This window comes from Trachypithecus francoisi, unplaced genomic scaffold, assembly GCF_009764315.1.
Source record: "Trachypithecus francoisi isolate TF-2019V2 unplaced genomic scaffold, Tfra_2.0 Lachesis_group7, whole genome shotgun sequence".
NCBI classification, from domain to species: domain Eukaryota; kingdom Metazoa; phylum Chordata; class Mammalia; order Primates; family Cercopithecidae; genus Trachypithecus; species Trachypithecus francoisi.
This window is the reverse complement of record NW_022681472.1, coordinates 23,703,263-23,723,719: the sequence shown is the minus strand read 5'-3', so window position 1 is coordinate 23,723,719 and position 20,457 is coordinate 23,703,263. Positions and strand designations below refer to the sequence as shown.

The 20,457-nt window shown below is 39.1% G+C and overlaps 1 protein-coding gene across 1 annotated transcript in view; it reads right to left on the bottom strand.

The window, feature by feature from the left end:
* PREX2 (phosphatidylinositol-3,4,5-trisphosphate dependent Rac exchange factor 2) overlaps positions 1 to 20,457 on the bottom strand; it is a 296,781-nt gene that overhangs the window by 5,872 nt on the left and 270,452 nt on the right. The window contains exons 38-39 of the mRNA XM_033202634.1: positions 13,738 to 13,840; positions 6,530 to 6,597 (exon numbers count right to left, since the gene is read on the bottom strand). Of these exons, the coding sequence (XP_033058525.1) occupies positions 6,530 to 6,597; positions 13,738 to 13,840 (171 nt within the window). The remainder of the gene's footprint in view (positions 1 to 6,529; positions 6,598 to 13,737; positions 13,841 to 20,457) is intronic.

The window sequence follows — 20,457 nt, the reverse complement described above, 5'->3', positions numbered from 1 at the left end:
AACTCCAAAAATTAGATTCTATGGTTTAGAAAACACCAGTGCCCCTTTGCACATCTTCATGGCTGTGGATGAAGCAATGCTGAAGGTTTTAAACCTGCTGCTTTTTCTCCAATGCCAACCACCCAGGCTGTTCACCACACTCATGGTAAAACCTGCTCTCTGGATTCCAGGAAATGATATTATTATGATAATTACCATCATGTCTATCATGATTTTCTTGTAGCAAGATAGCACCTATCTCATAGGGGTCTACTGATTTTCTGACTTGTTTTAGAAATGTGCTTCATTTTGTAGTATCCCCAGAGTGCCTACAGTTGGCTGTGGATAGGCTAACATGGCAAGATTCCTGAGACCTAAATCTCAAAGGCACAATTGGCTAAAGTTTCCTAAGGACGAATTGCCCAGCTCTGCCCAGGGCCCACTCACCCGACTATGGGCTCTCCAAGTGGGTCAAGGAATCCACTTAAACCATGGAGATGCCTGGAAATGCTTCCCATTGCAGCCCGGATCTAGTTGTTCAAGACTATGCAGCATTCAAGGAAAACTCAGAGGATTTTACTAGGGTCACACAAGGTCTGGTGCTCCGTGTTCTCCTGAGTGTTTAAATGATAACAGCAGAACCAAAGTAAAAGGGAACATAATAGCTGCCTGATAGCCCTAGTGATCTCAAGGCCATGCGCATTACTTACAGCATATCCTGAGAGATTGATTGGCTGAACTAAAATGCTGGATAGGACTAGGCCTGTTCTCTAAACAGCACCCATGGTCACACTGGTCCCACTGCAGAGCTTGGACTAATGATGTCAAAACAGAAGGTGCAGATTTCCACTTGGCATCTTTTCATAACAGCACTCCAAACCCAGGACTACCTGTGGTGATTCAATCCCTTTTACCGACTAAACTGAAGACAGCTTCAATGAATTGTTGACCAATTTAGTAAATTATAAAATTCTTCTCCCTTTGACATTTAATCCCATGCTAATTAGAGATCAAAGGAGAAGAATCAGCAAGATTTAATACTGAGTTATAACTCCTGGTTAACAAAATGGGCTTTCCTGGTATGAGAACATGTAGAATTGACTTTGGAGGTTTGCGAAATGTATTTCAAGTCTGGAAGGTGGTTTATGCTCTATATGTTATCTCCATGCAAGAGGCAAATACTAAAATAAAGACATCTCACAGCAGAAAAAGCTTATTTCATCCCTCCCAGAGAAAAGAATACATTAAATTGACTCAATGTACTTCAAAGGTTCTTTTGCAGCTGAAGAATATGGTGTTACTTCAAATTGCATTCCCAGGGCTGGGATAATGAAATAAGAAGGTTCTTTTTCTTCTTAATTTCCTTCCTCTTATTTCCCTAACAGTGCTACCTAATGATTGAAAAGGCACAGTGGGCTTAGTCACGTAGGACAGGAATGGGAAGATGGGTGGTGAAAGTCCTGCCCCATGAGATCTGGGCTGAGCCATCACATTCCATTACCTTGCTCAGCACGTTTCCACGTAATGTAACTAATAGCACTGGGTAGACGAGTCTTTGAAATGTCTGCCTTGCAAACTGAAGAAAAGGCTACTCCCTGTGATCACCTAATGAAATAATAGCTCTGGGTATTGTGGAACTGGGCAGATTCAGCTACTGTGAGGCTTCTTGGAAGTGACTCAGGGTTATTTGAGTTCAGACACATTTGTAATGGAAATTGCAGAGCTCTGGGAATTTAGAACAGGCAGATGAAGTTTCTAAGTGAAATGTAATAGGTAAGAGTTGGACTTTCATCCTGCACTGAAACATTTATTTTTTGGCAGATAAATTGTTGGGTAGTGTGAGGCCTTGGTCTGCCCATCATTTGGGACCCTTTTGTATTCTCATTCCACCTATGCACATCAGTGGCCCTGCATGAAAACAGTTTGTTTTTGGCCTTTTTTCTCCTATTCTTGTTTGAGCTCAGGTAGCCCAAATTTCCTGCCCAAATGCAAATCTGCCAAGAGCAGAACTTTCCAACTTCATGCTATAGATGGTGCCTTTCATGTTTCTACATAGCAAAAATAAAAGCTACGTGAAAGGAGACCACAAAGTAAATGCCTCTTTCAAGGTTAAAGCATCAATCATACTCTGTCCCAAGGCAATTCTCCCCATCTCACAAATGAGAAAAGTGAGTCTCAGAGAGGAAAAAAAGTCCTGACTAAATAAGGTCACATAGCCATTTATTTTTTATTTTTTCTTTCTTTTTCTTTCTTTCTTTTTCTTTTTTTTAAGAGACAAGGTCTCACTCTGTCTCCCAGGCTGGAGTGCAGTGGTGCGACCATAGCTTACTGCAGCCTCAACCTCCAAGGCTCAAGCTATCTTTCCATCTCAGTCTCCTGAGTAGGTTGGACCACAGGCAGACAGCACCATGCCTGGCTATTTATTTATTTATTTTGAGACAGAGTCTCGCTCTGTTGCCCAGGCTGAAGTGCAGTGGCGCAATCTTGGCTCACTGCAACCTCTGCCTTCTGCCTTCTGGGTTCAGGAGATTCTCCTCTCTTAGCCTCCCAAGTAGCTGGGACTACAGGCACCTGCCACCATGCCTGGCTAATTTTTTTATATTTTTAGTAGAGATGGGGTTTCACCATGTTAGCCAGGATGGTCTTGATCTCCTGACTTCATGATCCACCTGCCTTGGCCTCCCAAAATGCTGGGATTGCAGGCAGGAGCCACCGCACCCTGCCCTTTTTTATTTTTTATTTTATGTAAAGACAGGGTCTTGCTTTGTTGTCCAGGCTGGTCTTGAACTCCCAGTCTCAAGCAATTCTCTCACCTCAGCCTCCCAAAGTGCAAGGACTACACATATGAACCACCATGCTCGGCCCATTTTTTTCACTTTTAACCATTATAGAATGCCCCCTCCTGATTAAACAAGTAAAGAAAATCAGGTTTTCATGGCACAAGAGTTCCAGATTTTGTGACATAGCAGAGAACAAAGCCAGTGTGCTGGATGTGCAGTCTGACATCTGGAATGTAATATTTGGTTCTTGAAGAATAGAACCTTATTGCCCTGAAGAGCCAATGTATGAAGCTGGGAGGGGGAAGGTCCTTTGTACTCCCTCCTCACATACCCATTCTATCCTACCACAATACCCATTCACTTGATTCTCTAAATTTATTTTGTCTTTGTATTCTACTAGGCTGCAAGCTCTTTGAGTGCATGAAGTGTTTCTCATCCATCTTAATACTCCAATGCCAAAAGCAGTTCTGGACACATCTTTTAGACACAGGTTGCTAAAGGGGAGGATACAAAATGCATTGGAGCCAAGGGTGTCCAAGAAACATCCCTCCCCAGAGCAGGCTTTACCTACCTCAGAATTATTAAACTCTGATACTCTGCTTTCTAGCTTTCTGATTTCCTAAATTATTATATTCACTCTCTCAGCAGTGTGACTATGGCTGATTGCTCCTTTTTGAATTCCAGAACAACCATCTCCAGTCCATGGCTCACTTTGGATTCTGTAGCCCCACTTCCTCTGCTTTCTCTTCAGTGCTGACATCCCCTGAGTGTGTCCTGACCTTCTCTCATCTCTCTTACCTATTCATCATCTTAACGAAATTGATTTCTGTGTCTTCACCTACCTCCTAAATATCGAAGACTCATAGGACTATAGTGCCACCTATTCTTTTCTCCTTGGCTTTCGATCAGTATATTCCACTGTCCACAATGTCCTCTCCAGGGATGACGATTGATGCTCAATCTCAGTACTACCAATCTGAGCTCCCCATCTCCTCCCCGTGCGTGTGCTTCCCCTCTGTGCCCACTGTCTCAGGGGAAAGAACCACAAGCATCTCATTATACAAGCCAAAGATTTGGTGGTCATCCTAGAATCTTCCTTTTCCCTAAACTCCCTTATCCAATTAGTGTCCAAAGACTATTGATTCTGTCTTCTAAATATCTCTCTAATCCATCCTCTCATCTTGGCTTCAATACACCATAATCTTTTTTTAAGCTCCTGCTTCAGTCTTAGCTGTCCTCAAATGGGCCCTCCTGATGTTGCCAGAGATAAATTATAAAATTCAAATCTTCCAGATAGGAAGATTGCTTATGCATGCCTCCCTATTGTCTTCAAGTTAAAATCAAAACTCTTCTGTACTCCTAAAAGTCTCTTCTGATCTGGCCCTGGCCTACATCTCCAGCCTCACTTCACATTATACTTGAATCACATTCAACCACCAGTCATTGAGGTCTAGGCGTAGTTCTCAGAACATCATGTCTTCTGTGGTCCTTGGTACTATTGCATCCCCAGTATGGGACATGCATTACAATGCTGACAGGCCCAGGAGTATTCTGTGACCTCTTCTCTCTGTCATTAGGCTGCATTATGTCCCTTCTCTGTGTTCTCATGACAATCTGTGCCTATTTCCATCACACACTGTGTACTATTTTCATTCTATTCCATTGTTGCTCTACTGCACTTCAACAACTGGTGGAGGACACTATGTCTTTTGTCCTCTAGCTCTTAGCAAGGGGCCTGGCACCTAAAGACACATAGCAGAAATTCAATGTATGTGCTCTGAGTAAATGTTTTTAAAAGTCAAGTGGTTGGTGAGAGAAAAACTCTGATAGGGATGGGTTGAGGATTTGAATCAAATAGTATCTCAGACAGAGATAGCAAACTTCAGCTCCATTAAGATGTTTCCAGAAACATGATCCCAGCTTTGCCCATGGATGGCCTCACTGTGATTGCCAAATGTGTTCTTCAACTCACTGTCTTTGGGGCTGGAGTCCAGGTTCTCAGTTGGGAGCGATCCCAGCCCCTCCGTGCTCCTTGGCATTCTCTCTGCACCCCCCACAGGGTGATTCCTGTTTTCTACCTTTCCTTGTAATTATGCCTTCTTCGCTTCATCTTTTTAACTGAAAACTCTGTGAGGGCCAGGGCTACTTCTAATTCAGGTTTATACTCTCCCTGGGGCATAGCAGAGTGCTTTGCATTTCTGAGGTCCTCAATAAATATTTGCAGAATGAATGAAAGAATAAATAAAATAAATTTTAAAAATTACTCTTGCTTTCTCTCTCAGGCCTATTACTCCCTTGTAGACAATGTCAACTTTATGGCTGGCTCATTTTATTGAGTTTCTTTTCAAGTATTTTCAACATAACCCAATATGGTTTCTTTTCTTGTGTTCAGCTTGCATATTGGTTTATTGATCAGGGTGCTGAAGTCTGATCCTCACCTCACGGTTTATTAGTGTTTATAGGTCTAGCTAAGAACACCTTGCTGAGCCATGATCTTGTTTTCTTATTGGAATTTTAATACTTCACTGGGTCTATCATCCAAACATACCATGCCTCCCAAGGTGCTGGATGGAGAATGGGTATGTAAAAATAATCCTTTAGCAATAGAAAGCCTTACATTCTAACCTAATCAATTGTGAAAGACAACATTAACAAAACTTGAGGATGAAATAGAGTTAGGAGTCAGCACTAAAAATAAATGCAATTAGAACATGAGTGCTCCATCCATTTTCAGGGGGAAAATATGTTTTCCCTTTGAAAGCACTTTCACTACCCACATGGTTTTTCAGAATGAAATATTACTTCATAAATGCTGTAGCCATCATTCCCACTCTGGTAACTGCTCTGTAAAGAGAAATAGTGTTTTGCCTGTGGCAGTGTTTGGAAGAGCCTATTTTTTGTTAAAATACAAATGTATAAAAGCAATCAAATGTGAAAGAAATTATTTAGCTTTTCCTCACTTCAGGATGGATGGCTGCCTATTCTTATCACCAGGGAAATCAAAATCAGAGCATTTCCCTGATGACTATTATTTATGTTCATTTATTTTAAAGTCAATGGGAGTCCTTTCTTACGATGCTGTGTGAACTGTAAATATTTGAGGTAACAAACAAAAATTTCATTTATTCATTTCTTCCTTCAGACATTCTTGAAATCTGTTCAGATATTTGATGTTTACTATGATGAGTAATAAATAAAATCCAAAAAAAAAAATTCTCTGCCTCCAGAAAACTCATATTCAGGTTGGGCAAAGGAACATGTGACAATATATTGCAACAAAATATGATAAAGTTTATCATAGGTCAGTACGAAAGATGCTAAGGGAGTACAGAGAGGAAGGAAACTCAAGCAAGACTCCAAGGGGAAAATGACATCTAAGTTAGGTTTTGCAGTGAAATAGGAGTTTTCCATACAAACGCGTATAGGAAAGGCAATCATGCTAGAAGGAACAGCATGTACAGTCACAGAAGTATAAATGAAAATGTCATTTTGGTTGTTTGGCATGGCTGGATTTCAAATTTTAGCAGTGCCTGTGTGAGCTTTTCTTTTTGAATTCATGATAGTACTTGCAAAACAGAATAATATCCTTTTATTTCTGAGAGCATTTATGTGTAATCACACTTAGCCATTGGGTGTTTCAAGGGCAATCTCCATAATTACAATCAGTACGACACGGGGCACATCCTAGATCAATTGCATTAGCAGAAGGACGCTGCCGGGAAAATGCTGGCAAATCTTTCGGGCAAGGGCACAGCAGGGGAGGCACTTACCTTGGTGCAGACTGTGGGGTCCGGTCTCTGACTCCCAAATTCTTCGCTGTGTTCTGAACTCTTGCTCCCTGAAAGTCAGGAAAATCATTTTTATCCCTACAGTGGGTTAGTAATAATTTAACACACCATTAACATCTATGTGTAGGATACTTATCCCAACAATGTCTTTAACATCAAGGGAGATTAGCCAAGAGAAAGACAGATATCACCATCAGAGCATTTCCAAAATTAATGCTTTTAATAAAAATGTCCTGTTATGTTGCTTTGTCTTTATTCCTAGAAGCAATCAATACTTCAGATGTTGAAAACAGGCCAGGCACAGTGGCTCATGCCTGTAATTCCAGCACTTTGAGGGGCCAAGGTGGAAGGATTACTAAAGCCTGGGAATTCAAGACCATCCTGGGAAACACAGTGAGACTGTCTCTAAAAAAATACAAAAATTAGCCAGGCACGGCTACTCAACTGTGGTCCCAGCTACTTGAAAGGCTAAAGTGGGAGGATTGCTTGAGCCTAGGAGGTTGAGGCTATAGTGAGCTATATTTATGCCACTGCACTCCAGCCTGGGAGACAGAGTGAGAGACCCTGTCTCAAAAAAAAAAAAAAAAAAAAAAAAAAAAGGAAAGAAAAGAAAAATAATAAAAATAATAAAAATTTAAAAAAGATGTTGAAAATAGTAAATGAGCAGACTATAAATACCTGCTCTGTGTTACCACTTTTCTGGAACAGAAATCACAGTTTTATCACACCTGTTTTTTTCTTACCTGAATCATTAACTATTTTAAGTTTACTAGTACATAGCAAAAAAATATTTTCTTAACTACTTCTGAAGCAATTTCTGGACAAGTCATGTCCATGCAGATCTATGAAATCTAGTAATTCTGCCTCAGAGTTTATAATACAATCTACTCTGGCAATGAGAAAGTCTTCACAGTCTGTCAAGTTCATGAATGAAGTTATAATCACTTTAGTTCCTCATGAAAATGAATTACTACATAGGACCAAATACCAGAGTTTGGGGTTTGGAATAGATTAAGGAGAGTTGTCCAAAAACTCTGAAACTCTCTCTCCAGCTACTACATTCTGAACTAAGGAAAGAAACAAGATAAAAAGAAGGAAAAAAAGAACATATTCTCTCAAAAGGGATGTAAAATAGGAAAACAAATAGGGAAGGGAGTGTGGCATCAAAAAGAAAGGTGGGAAGAAATTTAGGAATTGCAATTACGGACTTAAGAAAAACTATTTTGGCTAATCCAAAAGCAGTTATCTCAACTGACTGTTCACAGACAGTTACAGATCAATTGAACTCATTGTTCTGCTCTTTCCCCACTTTTCACCACTGCACTTGACCAGTCTTTAAAAACAAAAACAAAGAAACAAACAAAGAAAACTGTTTATTTTGAAGTAATTTTACACTTAGAGAAAAGTACAGACAGAACTGAGACTTTACATACTCCATGTGGCTTCCCCTAATGTTAACTCTTCACTTAACCAGAGTATGATTATTAAAACCAAGAATTAACGTTGGTACAATATTATCAACTAAACTGCACATCTCATTCAAATTTCCTCATTTTCTCCCACTAATGTCTCTTTTCTGTTCTAAGATCCAACCTAGGATCCCATATTGCCTTTTGCTTACATGTCTCCTTACTCCCCTCCAATCTCTGCCAGTTCCTTAGGTCCTTCCTGCCTTTCATGACCTTAATACTCTTGTAAGTATTGGTCATTACTTTGCAAAATGTCTCAGTTTGGGTGTGTCTGATGTTTGCTCACGATTAGAAACAGGAAATGCACTTGGGGCAAGAAAATCACAGAAGTGATGTCATGCCCTTCTCAGTGCATCCTATCAGGGGATACAGCATGTCGTCATATCTTATCACTGCTAACATTAACTTTGATCACTTTGGTGTCTGCCAGATTTTGCCACTGTAAAGTTAATCATTGCTTTTTTTTTCTGTAGTTAATAAATATGTTTGGGGATATACTATGAGACTATGCAATATCCTGCTTCTTTTCAAACTTTCAGTCACTGATTTTAGCCTCCGTTGCTGTATCTTGTCTACAACAATAATATTGTTTTGTTATGGACTGGAATTCTGTTAAAAAGAGTAATCTCTTCTTTCTAAATTATTTATTTATTCAAGTATGTATTTAAATCAGTGTGGACTCATAATTATTTTATTCCATGAGATATAATCCAATACTTACATTATTATTATTATTATTATTATTTTGCTAAAATTGTTTCAGTTTTGGCCACTGGGGAGCTCTTTCTGGTTGTTTCTTGTGCCTTTTTAATATGCTGCCATCATTGTTTAGTACTCCTTTATTTTCTGGCACCTCAAGATGTTCCAGACTTGTCTTTCTTGTCTCATCTGGTAATTTACCATTTCTCCAAGGGGCCCTGGCTATTTTTATTGGGGAATGGTATTTAGAAGCCAAGATTTGGACACTGAGTGAGCTCTTTACTACTGGGAGGATAACTGCAACTAGGCCTTTCCAGCAGGCAGGGCTAATTTACATATACAAACATACTCATACATCTATATTCATTTCTACATCTATCCATATTTGTATGTGTATTTATCAGTTCATACTGATACATGTGATTTCAATCCAGTAGCATAGGGTTCATTCCAGATTCCAGCCTTCTTCCTTTCCTTATTTGTAACTTTTTCCTCAGACAGTGAGAAATCAGCTTCTCGTTATTTACAATAACTTATTTGTTCATTCTTAGTAACACATAAATTAGTTTTAGAATTCCTAAATCATACCCTGTGAAAAACAGATTTACTAACTAGTGTGCAGTATTTGTGTACAATGCTTTTTTTCTATAGCCTTATAGTATTTCCATTAAGAAAAATGTTTGCTTTCTTAAAAGGTTTCAAATAAAACTGATGCTTGTCATGGTGAAGACATCAGTTGGCACATTTCACTTTAAATTCATCTATATTGTTCATAAACTCAACATTCCAGCTACTTGCGTTTTTACACTCTGGCTTATATTGCTCCCTCTACTTAAACACTCTTCCTGCCCCCTTCCCGTCCTGTCTGCATCATATTTATCTCCCAAGTTCCAAATCAAATATCATCTTAGTTAATAACTGATTGGTCACTCACCATATCAGGCACTGTTTTAAGTACATTAAGTATATTTACTTATTTAATCCTCACAACAACACTATGAAACAAGTACTATTATTATCCTTGTTTTAATACTGATGAAACTAAGTACCAAAGAGGCTAAGAATATTCCCCTGAATCACCCAGATAGTCAACACTGGAGTTGGAATTCAAATTGTGGCTGCTTGGCTCACAAGTCTGTTCTCTTTTATTCACAATAGCAAAGTCATGGAATCAACCTAAGTACCCATCAACAGTAGGTTGGATAAAAAACGTGCTACATATACACCATGGAATACTATATGCCATAAAAAGGATAAAAGCATGTTATTTGCAGCACGCTGAATGCAGCTGGAGGCCATTATCCTAAGTGAATTAACACTTAAATAGAAAATCAAATACTGCATATTCTCTCTTTTAAGTGGGGACGATACAATGAGTACACATAGATGTAAAGATGGAAATGACAGACACTGCAGACTCCAAATGGGGAGAGGAAGGAAGGGGGACAGGATTAAAAAATTACCTATTGGGTATGTTTACTGTTGGAGTGATGGGTTCAATAGAAGTCCAAATCCCAGCATTATGCAACATAACCATGTAACAAACCTGCACATGTATCCCTTAAATCTAAAACAAAACAAAAACTTACTCTGTGCTCTTAGTCCCTATCATAAATTCATCTTCTGCATGAAGCCCTTCTCCAGCTATCCTAGTTAGAATGAAATCATTGAACAAACATCTTTTGGCATTTACTTTGTACTAGGTACTATTTTGGGAAACTGTGATATAAAAATGAGTAAGACTTATCCCAGCCAGGGAGGGGCTCAGCTACTCATTCGCTTCCTGTTCTGAGTCTTGATATGCTGAGGTTAGTTACCCTATAGAGACTTGCTTGCCTGTGCCCGTGACATGGTGATTTTCCTATGCATGTGTCCACCGTGAGATTAGGCAAGGACCACATCGACCTCATGTCTTTGTTCTTAGTGCCCAGTGTGATGCTTTGATACTGAAGGTAAGGGGTCAGGATACTTTGGAATCCCAGTTTTTATTAAAAAGGTTAAGAAGACATTTGTGGCCGGGCGCTGTGGCTCACGCCTGTAATCCCAGCATTTTGGGAGGCCGAGACAGGCAGATCATGAGGTCAGGAGATCGAGACCATCCTGGCGAACACGGTGAAACCCCGTCTCTACTAAAAATACAGAAAGCTAGTCAGGCGAGGTGGCGGCGCCTGTAGTCCCAGCTACTCAGGAGGCTGAGGGAGGAGAATGACGTGAACCTGGGAGGCGGAGCTTGCAGTGAGCTGAGATCCGGCCACTGTACTCCAGCCTGGGCGACAGAGTGAGACTCCGTCTCAATAAAAAAAAAGAAGACATTTGTTCTAGGCTGCCATCAAAGAACACTAGGAATATATAATTTATGGCATAGAAAAATTTAAATTTATAATGTAAATGACAGTTTCTACTGCAAGCCTTTTATTAATCAAATCAGCTGGTTACATAAAGTGATGCCTAAGGTTGTTATAATCATTAGCAAAACATCGTGAAAGACATAGTACCCTTCTCTTCTGTCTTTTATCTTTCCTTCAAACTCAAGCAATGAGTTAAAATAACAACTCTATGAAAAGTATATACCCAAAATCTGTAGAGGAAAACAATACTGAAATTAAAAATAAGAACAATAAATCATGCCAAAAAGCTTCTTATTCTCAAAAAAACTAAAAAATCTTAGTTTTTTCATTGTATTATTCATTTATATATTGTAAAACTGTAATAGATACTAAATATTATTCTTTAATATATCATAATACAAATTTGATAATGCAATAATGCAAATACTTCAATATATACTGAAGATGACAAGTATCTAACCACTTGATCTCTAAACAGCTGAGTCTAAATGGTTAAGTAATTGTCCCTGAGGTTGAAAGGTAAAAAGGAGAGAAAATCCAAGCTAGACCTTTCATTCAGACTTGTATTCTAACTGCTCAAATCATAAGTAGGTAAGAGTTGGCTTGTGGATTGGACCTCAGCCACAAATCTCACTGTCTGCTACTGCTGAACACTGGAAGGAGAATCGGCGACAGGAGGGCTTTTGAAGAAATCTCTGGGGTCACCAGTCTGCCCAGTTTCCTTAAAAGAGGGTCCCAGGCTCTGTGATCTTTCAAAGAAGTTAAACCTTATTTCTTTGCCTCTCATAGCCATTGAGACGTCACAACTTGGGGCAGAGGAACAAATAACAAAGGAAGAAAGCTACCTATTCCAAATGTATTCATTTTTTTAAAAATTTCGGGGGAAGAACAAGTGATATATACTGACAAAATAATGAGGTTTATATATCAACAGGAATTTTCTAAGGAATCCCATGACTTTTAAAATTATACTATACTTATATACAACAATATAATAATACTATATAAATATAATTTACATTGTATTTTAAAGAGCTTTACATCAGTTAAGTGAGTCATTGGGGCCTACATAATATCAATATTACTTTATCTCTATATTCTCTATTTCCATTTTTAGTTTTAAAAAGTTAAAGTATTCGATATGATTATGACTATTCAAATCTATAAGGTAGAAATGGATATGTCACCAACTCATAACTACCTCCTTAGTGGAATATTCTAAAAGAAAGTAAATTCCAGTTTCTTTTGCTTGTCATAAGCTATAATTTTGAGATGGCCCTTCCCAAGTCTTCCCACATGCTCTACTAAGCAACATGATCAAACAGAAAGGTGATTAATTTCTTTCTGTATTTCTTAGCAACTTAAATCTCAACTGTGATATGGATAATCATAAGTTTACCTGGGTCTACTTTTTGAAACATAATTTGTATATATATCCAAAAAGTCCTTCCTAAACCTTCTGGCAAATCACATCTGTATTTACCCTTTCCAGCTGGCCCACAGTACGTCACATGCTTCTTATTTCTAACCTTTACTTAACAAATCTCTCTTGGACCTTCTAAGATCTTGGTTTTCAATCTTCAGCTCCTGAGCCCTAACCAGAAGTACCAATGTGTATGTTCTCCCTGTGCCTGATCTCTGCATTGAAGACACCAGCTTGATGTTGGCCTCTTCAGTTGATTTTTTCATGGGCTTTGTTGGCATTCTGCAATATAGTCTTGGGAGCAAGCCCAGAGGGATTTATATGTTTGCCTGGGAGTTAGACACTAAGCTTCCAATAAACAAAGTAGTCATAATTACAAAGCATATCTTAAAAACTAAATCACTCACTGTCACTGGGCAACTCAAACCAAGTCAGCAAGTAGAGAAATTTGTTAAATCAATTTCTTTTGGTTGCCCAAAGAAAAGGTGGTAGAATAGCATATAACATTTGTGTCTTTTGATTTGTCTTTCTGTAGGTTAAGTATCTTTTCTGCTAGATTAAGTGCATTTTCAGAATTAGTAAATTGGAGCTTAGTGCATTTTTAAAAATAACTTTAAAAGTTAAAAACTAAACCACCACACTTAGAATACTATTGGGCTACTGTATAGAATAAAGTTCATTCTATTTATAAGAGAGTATATTCTCACCTGTAAGTACTCCAGTGACCCGAAGACAGTCCAAAGACTGCTATTTATCCCCTAAAGGAAAATTCGAGGTAAGTGCTTTATCCTTGGATTAATGTACACGGCTGAGTATGGCATGAAAGTCCCCTGGCAGTCACCAGGAGCCAGAAGGACCCTCAATTCTTTCCTCTTCTTCCTTGCCTCTGTCCCTCTCCACCTCAAGCTTTACCACTAACAATTGCCAAAAAATGCCATATGTCCTTTTACTTGTTCCTTACATAAACGCCAAATTCACTGCTACTTTATTCCACTTAGTCAAGTCCCTTTCTGCCTGCAGGTTACTGCGTAGACATCCCTTTTTCCAGAGTTCTCTAAGATTCTTGCAGAACCTCAGACTGGTGCCTGCGGCATCTTCTCCCTGGGAGCATTTCTCATTCAAGAGTTACCTGTGAGCCTAGTAAACTGTACATCACATCCAGGCACCTGTCAGACCCCTGATACATGAACAAAGGAATCTTCAAGTCCAGGGCCTACAAAACAACTCTTCTCAAATCTCCATGAGACCTACCTGCTTCCGCATCACATCTGTAGCCTGCATGATGTAGCGAGGTGGCAGTCCGTGGCTTCTGGCCAAAATGATGGCTTGCTCCAGCGTCACGCTCAGGGTGCACCTGGGGGCCAAGGCAAGGGCAAGTCAGACCCCATTGGCTCCTGATACACCCTTTGGGATGATGTGGATTACTAATTGCAAAATCAGAAGGCACCAGCCAAAATAAAAGTGACTAGACAATGAACCGCTGATTTTTCTACATAGAACGCCAGTTTAAAAATAGATTATAAAGGTACACTACTGGGGTCAGAAATTAAGTATTTAAATTTAAAACAAATCCATGATGAACTATGTTTATAAGAGCACTTATCTACAGAAAATTAAGTAACCAGAATTAGAACAAGTTTTATTACTGAATATTATTCTTTAATGATATTTCATGTAATTTAGAAGAAATGACTAAAGAATATTTATCATTAACTTCTAGATATTGATAATTAATAGATTTATATTGATCTATGCACAGATATTGTAGAAGAATAAACAGCGCAATTACTATTTATTGAGGTCAGAATTGATTTTTTTAAATGTGTTTATTGGACCCAATCTAAAAGCGCATTTGTAAAAGTTCCAAAAGGAACTCGTAACTAGTTATATAGAAATGTGATACCCAGAGTAGCCCTGAGAGAAATATTCTAACCAGCATTTAGTGATTGGTGCGTCTTTGTTCTTTTCCTTCTCTCTCTCTCTTTTTTTTTTTTTTTTTTTTGAGATGGAGTCTCGCCCTGTCGTCAGGCTGGAGAGCAGTGGCGCATTCTCAGCTCACTGCAACCTCTGCCTCTGAGGTTCAAGCGATTCTCCTGCCTCAGTCTCCCAACTAGCTGGGATTACAAGTGCGTGCCACCACACCTGGCTAATTTTGTGTTTTTGGTAGATATGGGGTTTCACCATGTTGGCCAGGATGGACTCCCAAAGTGTTGGGATTACAGGTGTGAACCACTGTGCCTGGCTGTTCTTTTCCTTCTCTTTAAGGCATTCTTTTATGTTCTTCCACATTAATCTCTGAAGTACCCCTTAAAGCCTATGTTTATTTGTTAACATTTTCAGGTGCTGGTCTCTGAATTGTTCTTTTAAGAGTATCTTTTGCATGCATTCCATAAAAATTGTCAATTTTAGATGCTTCTCCTAAAATTGTATTAATGGATTTTGTTTTACTTGTTTTTTTTAACATATTCATATTTTAATTAGCCTTTTCCTTATTTTTGCATTTACTTCCCTGTAGTTTGTTGTTTTATTTGTGTATTTTCCTAGATCTGTCTAGTATTTTTCCCTGCAAATAAAAGTAAGTTCTACAGTGCAATTGTTACTATGGGAGAAATATCTAACTCATTGGTTATGAGGCTGTAACATGGAAGTTCTTGGTTATGAGGCTCTAACACAGAAGTCCAATGCATTTGGTAGGTTTTGACACTGATAAGAAAAAGAGGAGACAGGGATTTAAAACACTACTGTTGTACTATTAGAACCTCACAAAGTGCAACTGTGTGATTACACATAACTGCATTCTAAGGAGAAATATGTAAGTTCCATTGGCTGTTAAATGACTCGAGAGGCAGCTGTCTCATTACCATTGCAGAGAATTCATTATTATTATTAACACATGTCCAGGTGGGCTAAAGTTTCATTATTAAGTTCTAGTTGTACATGATGTTCACAAACTTTTAGTGTTTGAGTCTGATAACAATGCATATTGTTTTACATATACACGTGAGCTGCAGAACAGTCTATGCCAATGAAGGCCAAGCAGTATAACTAACAGTTCATGTTTAAAAAATCAGTTTTCCGCCGGGCACAGTGGTTCACGCCTGTAATCCTCGCACTTTGGAAGGCTGAGGCAGGTGGATCACGAGGTCAGGAGATTGAGATCATTGTGGCTAACATGGTGAAACCCCGTGTCTACTAAAAATACAAAACATTAGCTGGGTGTGGTGGGGGGTGCCTGTAGTCCCCGCTACTCAGGAGGCTAAGGCAGGAGAATGGCATGAACCTGGGAGGTGGAGCTTGCAGTGAGCTGTGATGGCGCCACTGCACTCCACCCTGGGCGACAGAGCGAGACTCCATCTCAAAAAAAACGAAAAAAAAAATCAGTTTTCTACAGAGCATTTAATTGCCAGTTTACTCAACAGACGGTAACCTTTTTCTCCTCCTTAAGGTCTTCTCCACTCCAATTTTAAATGTTTATTGATCCTAACATTTTAATCAATAAAGCTCATTACACCAACTGAATGAAGCCAAGGGGAGGAAAAAAATCTTTATCTTTTTCTACTCATGCTGAAATATGTCTGTGCTTTACTGATAAAGTACAGCTTGCTCTATTTCTCATGTACTCACTTATAAACAAGACCTACACACTGTGAAGGGTTTTTAATAGACAGTCAACGATTATTATTCATTTTCTTAATCCTTTTAAACTGATTTCTTTCTCCCTACCTCAAGTTGTAGTAAGCAGCAGTACAGCAGCAAATTACCCGCCAGAGATTTTAAAAGATTTTACTGCAATCAGGAAGTGAATGTGCCCAGGAACATGCTCTCTGAAAGGACACCTCAAAGTATGACTTGCAATCAATCACATATCACCTAAGAGAAAAATTTATCTTCAAATGGATATGTATATTCTCTTTCCCCAGCATTTCAAAAACAGATGGTTGCACCTTTATTTGTCTTTTCGTGCTAACCATTATGTATCTTCCAATTAGGCCCCAAAATTAATTTGAAATGTTAAAAAAGTAAAAAGTGTTAGGCCGGGCGCGGTGGCTCAAGCCTGTAATCCCAGCACTTTGGGAGGCCGAGACGGGTGGATCACGAGGTCAGGAGATCGAGACCATCCTGGCTAACACGGTGAAACCCCGTCTCTACTAAAAAATACAAAAAATTAGCCGGGCGAGATGGCGGGCGCCTGTAGTCCCAGCTACTTGGGAGGCTGAGGCAGGAGAATGGCGTAAACCCGGGAGGCGGAGCTTGCAGTGAGCCGAGATCCGGCCACCGCACTCCAGCCTGGGCGACAGAGCGAGACTCCGTCTCAAAAAAAAAAAAGAAAAAAAAGAAAAAAAGTAAAAAGTGTTAAAAAGAGGCAGTCACATAAAGGTGGGAAATATTGCCTGTAATTTGAATCACGGTTGATGGGTCCAATCAAGGCCTTGTATTTCCACTCACAGCATCACAGAATTCCATTTTCCTAAACTAAGCATGCGAAAGAAAGCCTCTCAGGAAGGCCGGCACTTTTCTGTCAGTATACCATTATTTGCCCAGTAGCTTTCCATCTTCTCCCAACTATCTCAATTTGAATGTCAAGTGGAAAAAATCAGCATCTGCAAGAAACATTCTGATGCTGGCATTCTCTGATGGACTCCAGGTCCAGAAAGTGGCACACCATTTTTCAGTGGTACATAAATATATACTCAGAGGCAGGTTTACAAGAGCTCATTTGATTTTATAGGCACTTTCTAATGACCAGAGAGACTGATAAGCTAGCCCTGGGCAAGAGAAAGAAAGGAGCACATTAAAGGCCAGGAACTCTCATTCAATAGGAGGTTTCTCTTTTTTTGGAGACTGGGTCTCACTCTGTTGCCCAGGCTGGAATGCAGTGGCGCCATCTCAGCTCACTGCAGTTTCGACTTCCTGGGCTCGGGTGATCCTCCCTCCTCAGCCTTCCAAATAGCTGGGACTACAGGAATATACCACCACATCCAGTCAACTTTTGCATTTTTTGTGGAGATGGGTTTTCACTGTTTTGCCCAGGTTTGTCTTGAACTCCTTGTCTCAAGTGATTCACCTGCTTCAGCCTCCCAAAGTACTGGAATTACAGGTGTGAGCCACCATGCCCAATACGGGGTTTCTTACCTGATGCCCCAATCTTCTTTCTAACATGAACTCTGTTTTACAATTAAACTAAAATTTGAATAAATCTATATTTTTACCCCACCTGGAAAATATAGGTCTTCAATTTTTCAGCTCCTTCTACTACAACATCGCTTAAAAAATATTCACACAACTCTTTCCCTAGAAGCCACAAAATAATGAAATAAATGTCACAGAGTAGTATTTGTCCTTCATAAAAAGGCAATTGTAACATAGGCACTGAAGAAAGTTTGTCCATAATTTTAGTAAAAAGACATTCCAAGTAATGGCTCTGCTCAGAGTATACATGTGAGGAAGCACACTTGATAGGGTAGCAAAGTTACATAGAAATGTTTAATTTCCCCATAGGAAGAAAAAGGAAAAGGTCAATATATCTGTGCTTATAATTAATAAATCTCCTTGACATATTTTGAACTGAGAACAGATCCCAAACCACTCAGTTATTGAGCACAGTTTTAATATGATAAATGTAACCTACAGTTAATGGGTTCCATTTAATTTGAAGGACACTTTGATTTAGCAATGCTAAGGAAGGCGTATTAAAATGTATTTTATTGCATGATTCTTTCTCTCATTTATTAGTTTGCCAAACATTTTTTGACTGTCTACTTTGTACCTACAAATACTGTAAGTTGCTGGCAGGAGTGGATTTACTGTGGAGCTACAAAAGCTTGGGTTTCAAGGCCCCTTACTTGTACGAAATCCTTTCCAGGTTCTGCGAGGGGCCTTAGCACTGTGTTCACATAGTCACATACCTTTACAAATGTGCAAAAGCAAAATGTTTTCACTGCAAATGACATAGCTGCTGTCTTCTTTACACCCCAGTTTCCTTCTGTAATGTCGGGTAGTGTTCAACTGGCTGTGGTTACTTTTGAAATTGAGCTGAAGAAAGTTGAGTTGGGATGCATTCAGGCTAGATTTGCTGGGAACTATTTATTGGACAATAATTACTTTCATTTATGGCTGGGTTATTGTAGTATTCTGTGTAGAAATGGCATCTAGAGTATTCCTACTGCCCATTGCACACAATCACCCAATGCTAGAAAAGAGGTGCAGGGCCAGAGGTCATGACGTAATACGCCCATATCCTGAGGCCCCCCAGGACGGGAAACGTGAATGTTCTGGAGGACAAAAGGGTTGAAACTATACAGCCAGAAACTACTCTGTGGCATATTCTTTCAAATTTATGGTTCATATGCTAAAGAAACTTAGAGAAGTTTTCTTTTTCTTTTTTTTTTTTTTGCATTTGACAATTTAAAAATACATAGCAATTTATTTTTTCTTATATTCTGAATATTAACTTTCATTCCTATTTTGTTTTGTAATTTTCTAAATTCTTTCTGACTTTATTTTACTTAACTTCAGACCCCCAAATCTCCATTACTCCAGTGTGTAGGAGATGCAACAGTGAACAAAGCCAAGTCCCATCTCTTTTGATAATCAAATTTCAGTGAGAAGACAAAGAAAATAAAGCAGCAAATGTATAATATCAGGTGGGAATGATTTACTCAGAAAAAATAAATTTTGTGGCAGATTAGAAAGTGGAATGGTACTAGCGAAGGGTGTAATGGCAGAAGGAGGTACTGTTTTGGGGAAGACCATTTCATGGAGAATAAGTACAAAGGCCCTGAGGTTAATGCCAGTTCAGTCTGCTCATGAACAAGTGTGGAGCTCAATATGCTGGTGCACATAGGGAGAAGGAGATGAGGCTGGGGAAACAGCCTCGGCTCAAACATGCAGAGCCTTGGGCATCAGAGTTTAGGAGTTAGTGGGTTTGGTTACTTCTTTGGTTGACATGAAAACATTTCTATATTTACATGGTATCAAAGAACAATTTAAGTAAATTACCAAAGTAATTTACTAAGTACCCAACCATAACAGTTTATCAACACTGTATTCAAAGCATCTTCAGTTGCTTTCCAGTGACATTTTCAAAGGCAAACTCTTCATCCTCTCCCACTTTCCACCTCATTATCCCATTATCCTACTTACTCCCCACAACTCAAAACTGCTTTCCGCTTTCAGTCAGCTTCTTAGTACCACTGTACAAACCCCTCCCCCAATCCCATGCCCATTTATTCTCTGTCTTTCACTACTTTCAAATTATCTTGGAACCTCTTTCCAAATGCAAAATGGCAGCTGACAACAGAAGGGTTTGAAGACAGTCTTATGGAGCTGTACCCAGGTTCCTTCTACTCTCAGCCTGCATCTCCCCTGTGAATTGAGGAAAGCAGGCGTACTGACCTCATAAAGTACAGCAAGAAAGACCTGAAGTGATGAGTGTGATCCCTGCCCATGGTAAGTCTGTGTAGAGGAGCCTTCTCTTTATGGGAGTACACTATTTGGAAAAACTTAAGGAACACAAGTAAATCACAGTTTCTCAAATCTCATCATATTTCCACTATTTAAAAGGTTTCTACTTTATATTTTTGTAGTCCTTTTTATCCTAAAGAGGTGCTCACTAAAATAACCCTGGAGTAAATTATGATATATGATTACAATAATTACATGAAGCTAAAGACAAATGTGTGCCAATATTTCTTTTAAAAACCAAGTTCAGTTAAAGGAGAGTCTACCAGACTATAATTTGGGCATTTGCTGATAAAATTCTTGGTGATTTTTTTTTTCAGGTGTTTTTCCCAGTTGATCTTAGACATCAGATCTTGAGTTTATTTTATATAGCAAACTGCAGAACTAAAGGAAGGTCAGGAAAAGCATGTGAACTAGTCTTCTGTTTCCCAACCCCATTTCTAGATGCCAGAGAAGTGTCTCCCGTCCCCTCCTCAACTAAGTCTCACTGGAGAGACAAAGCTTCGTTTT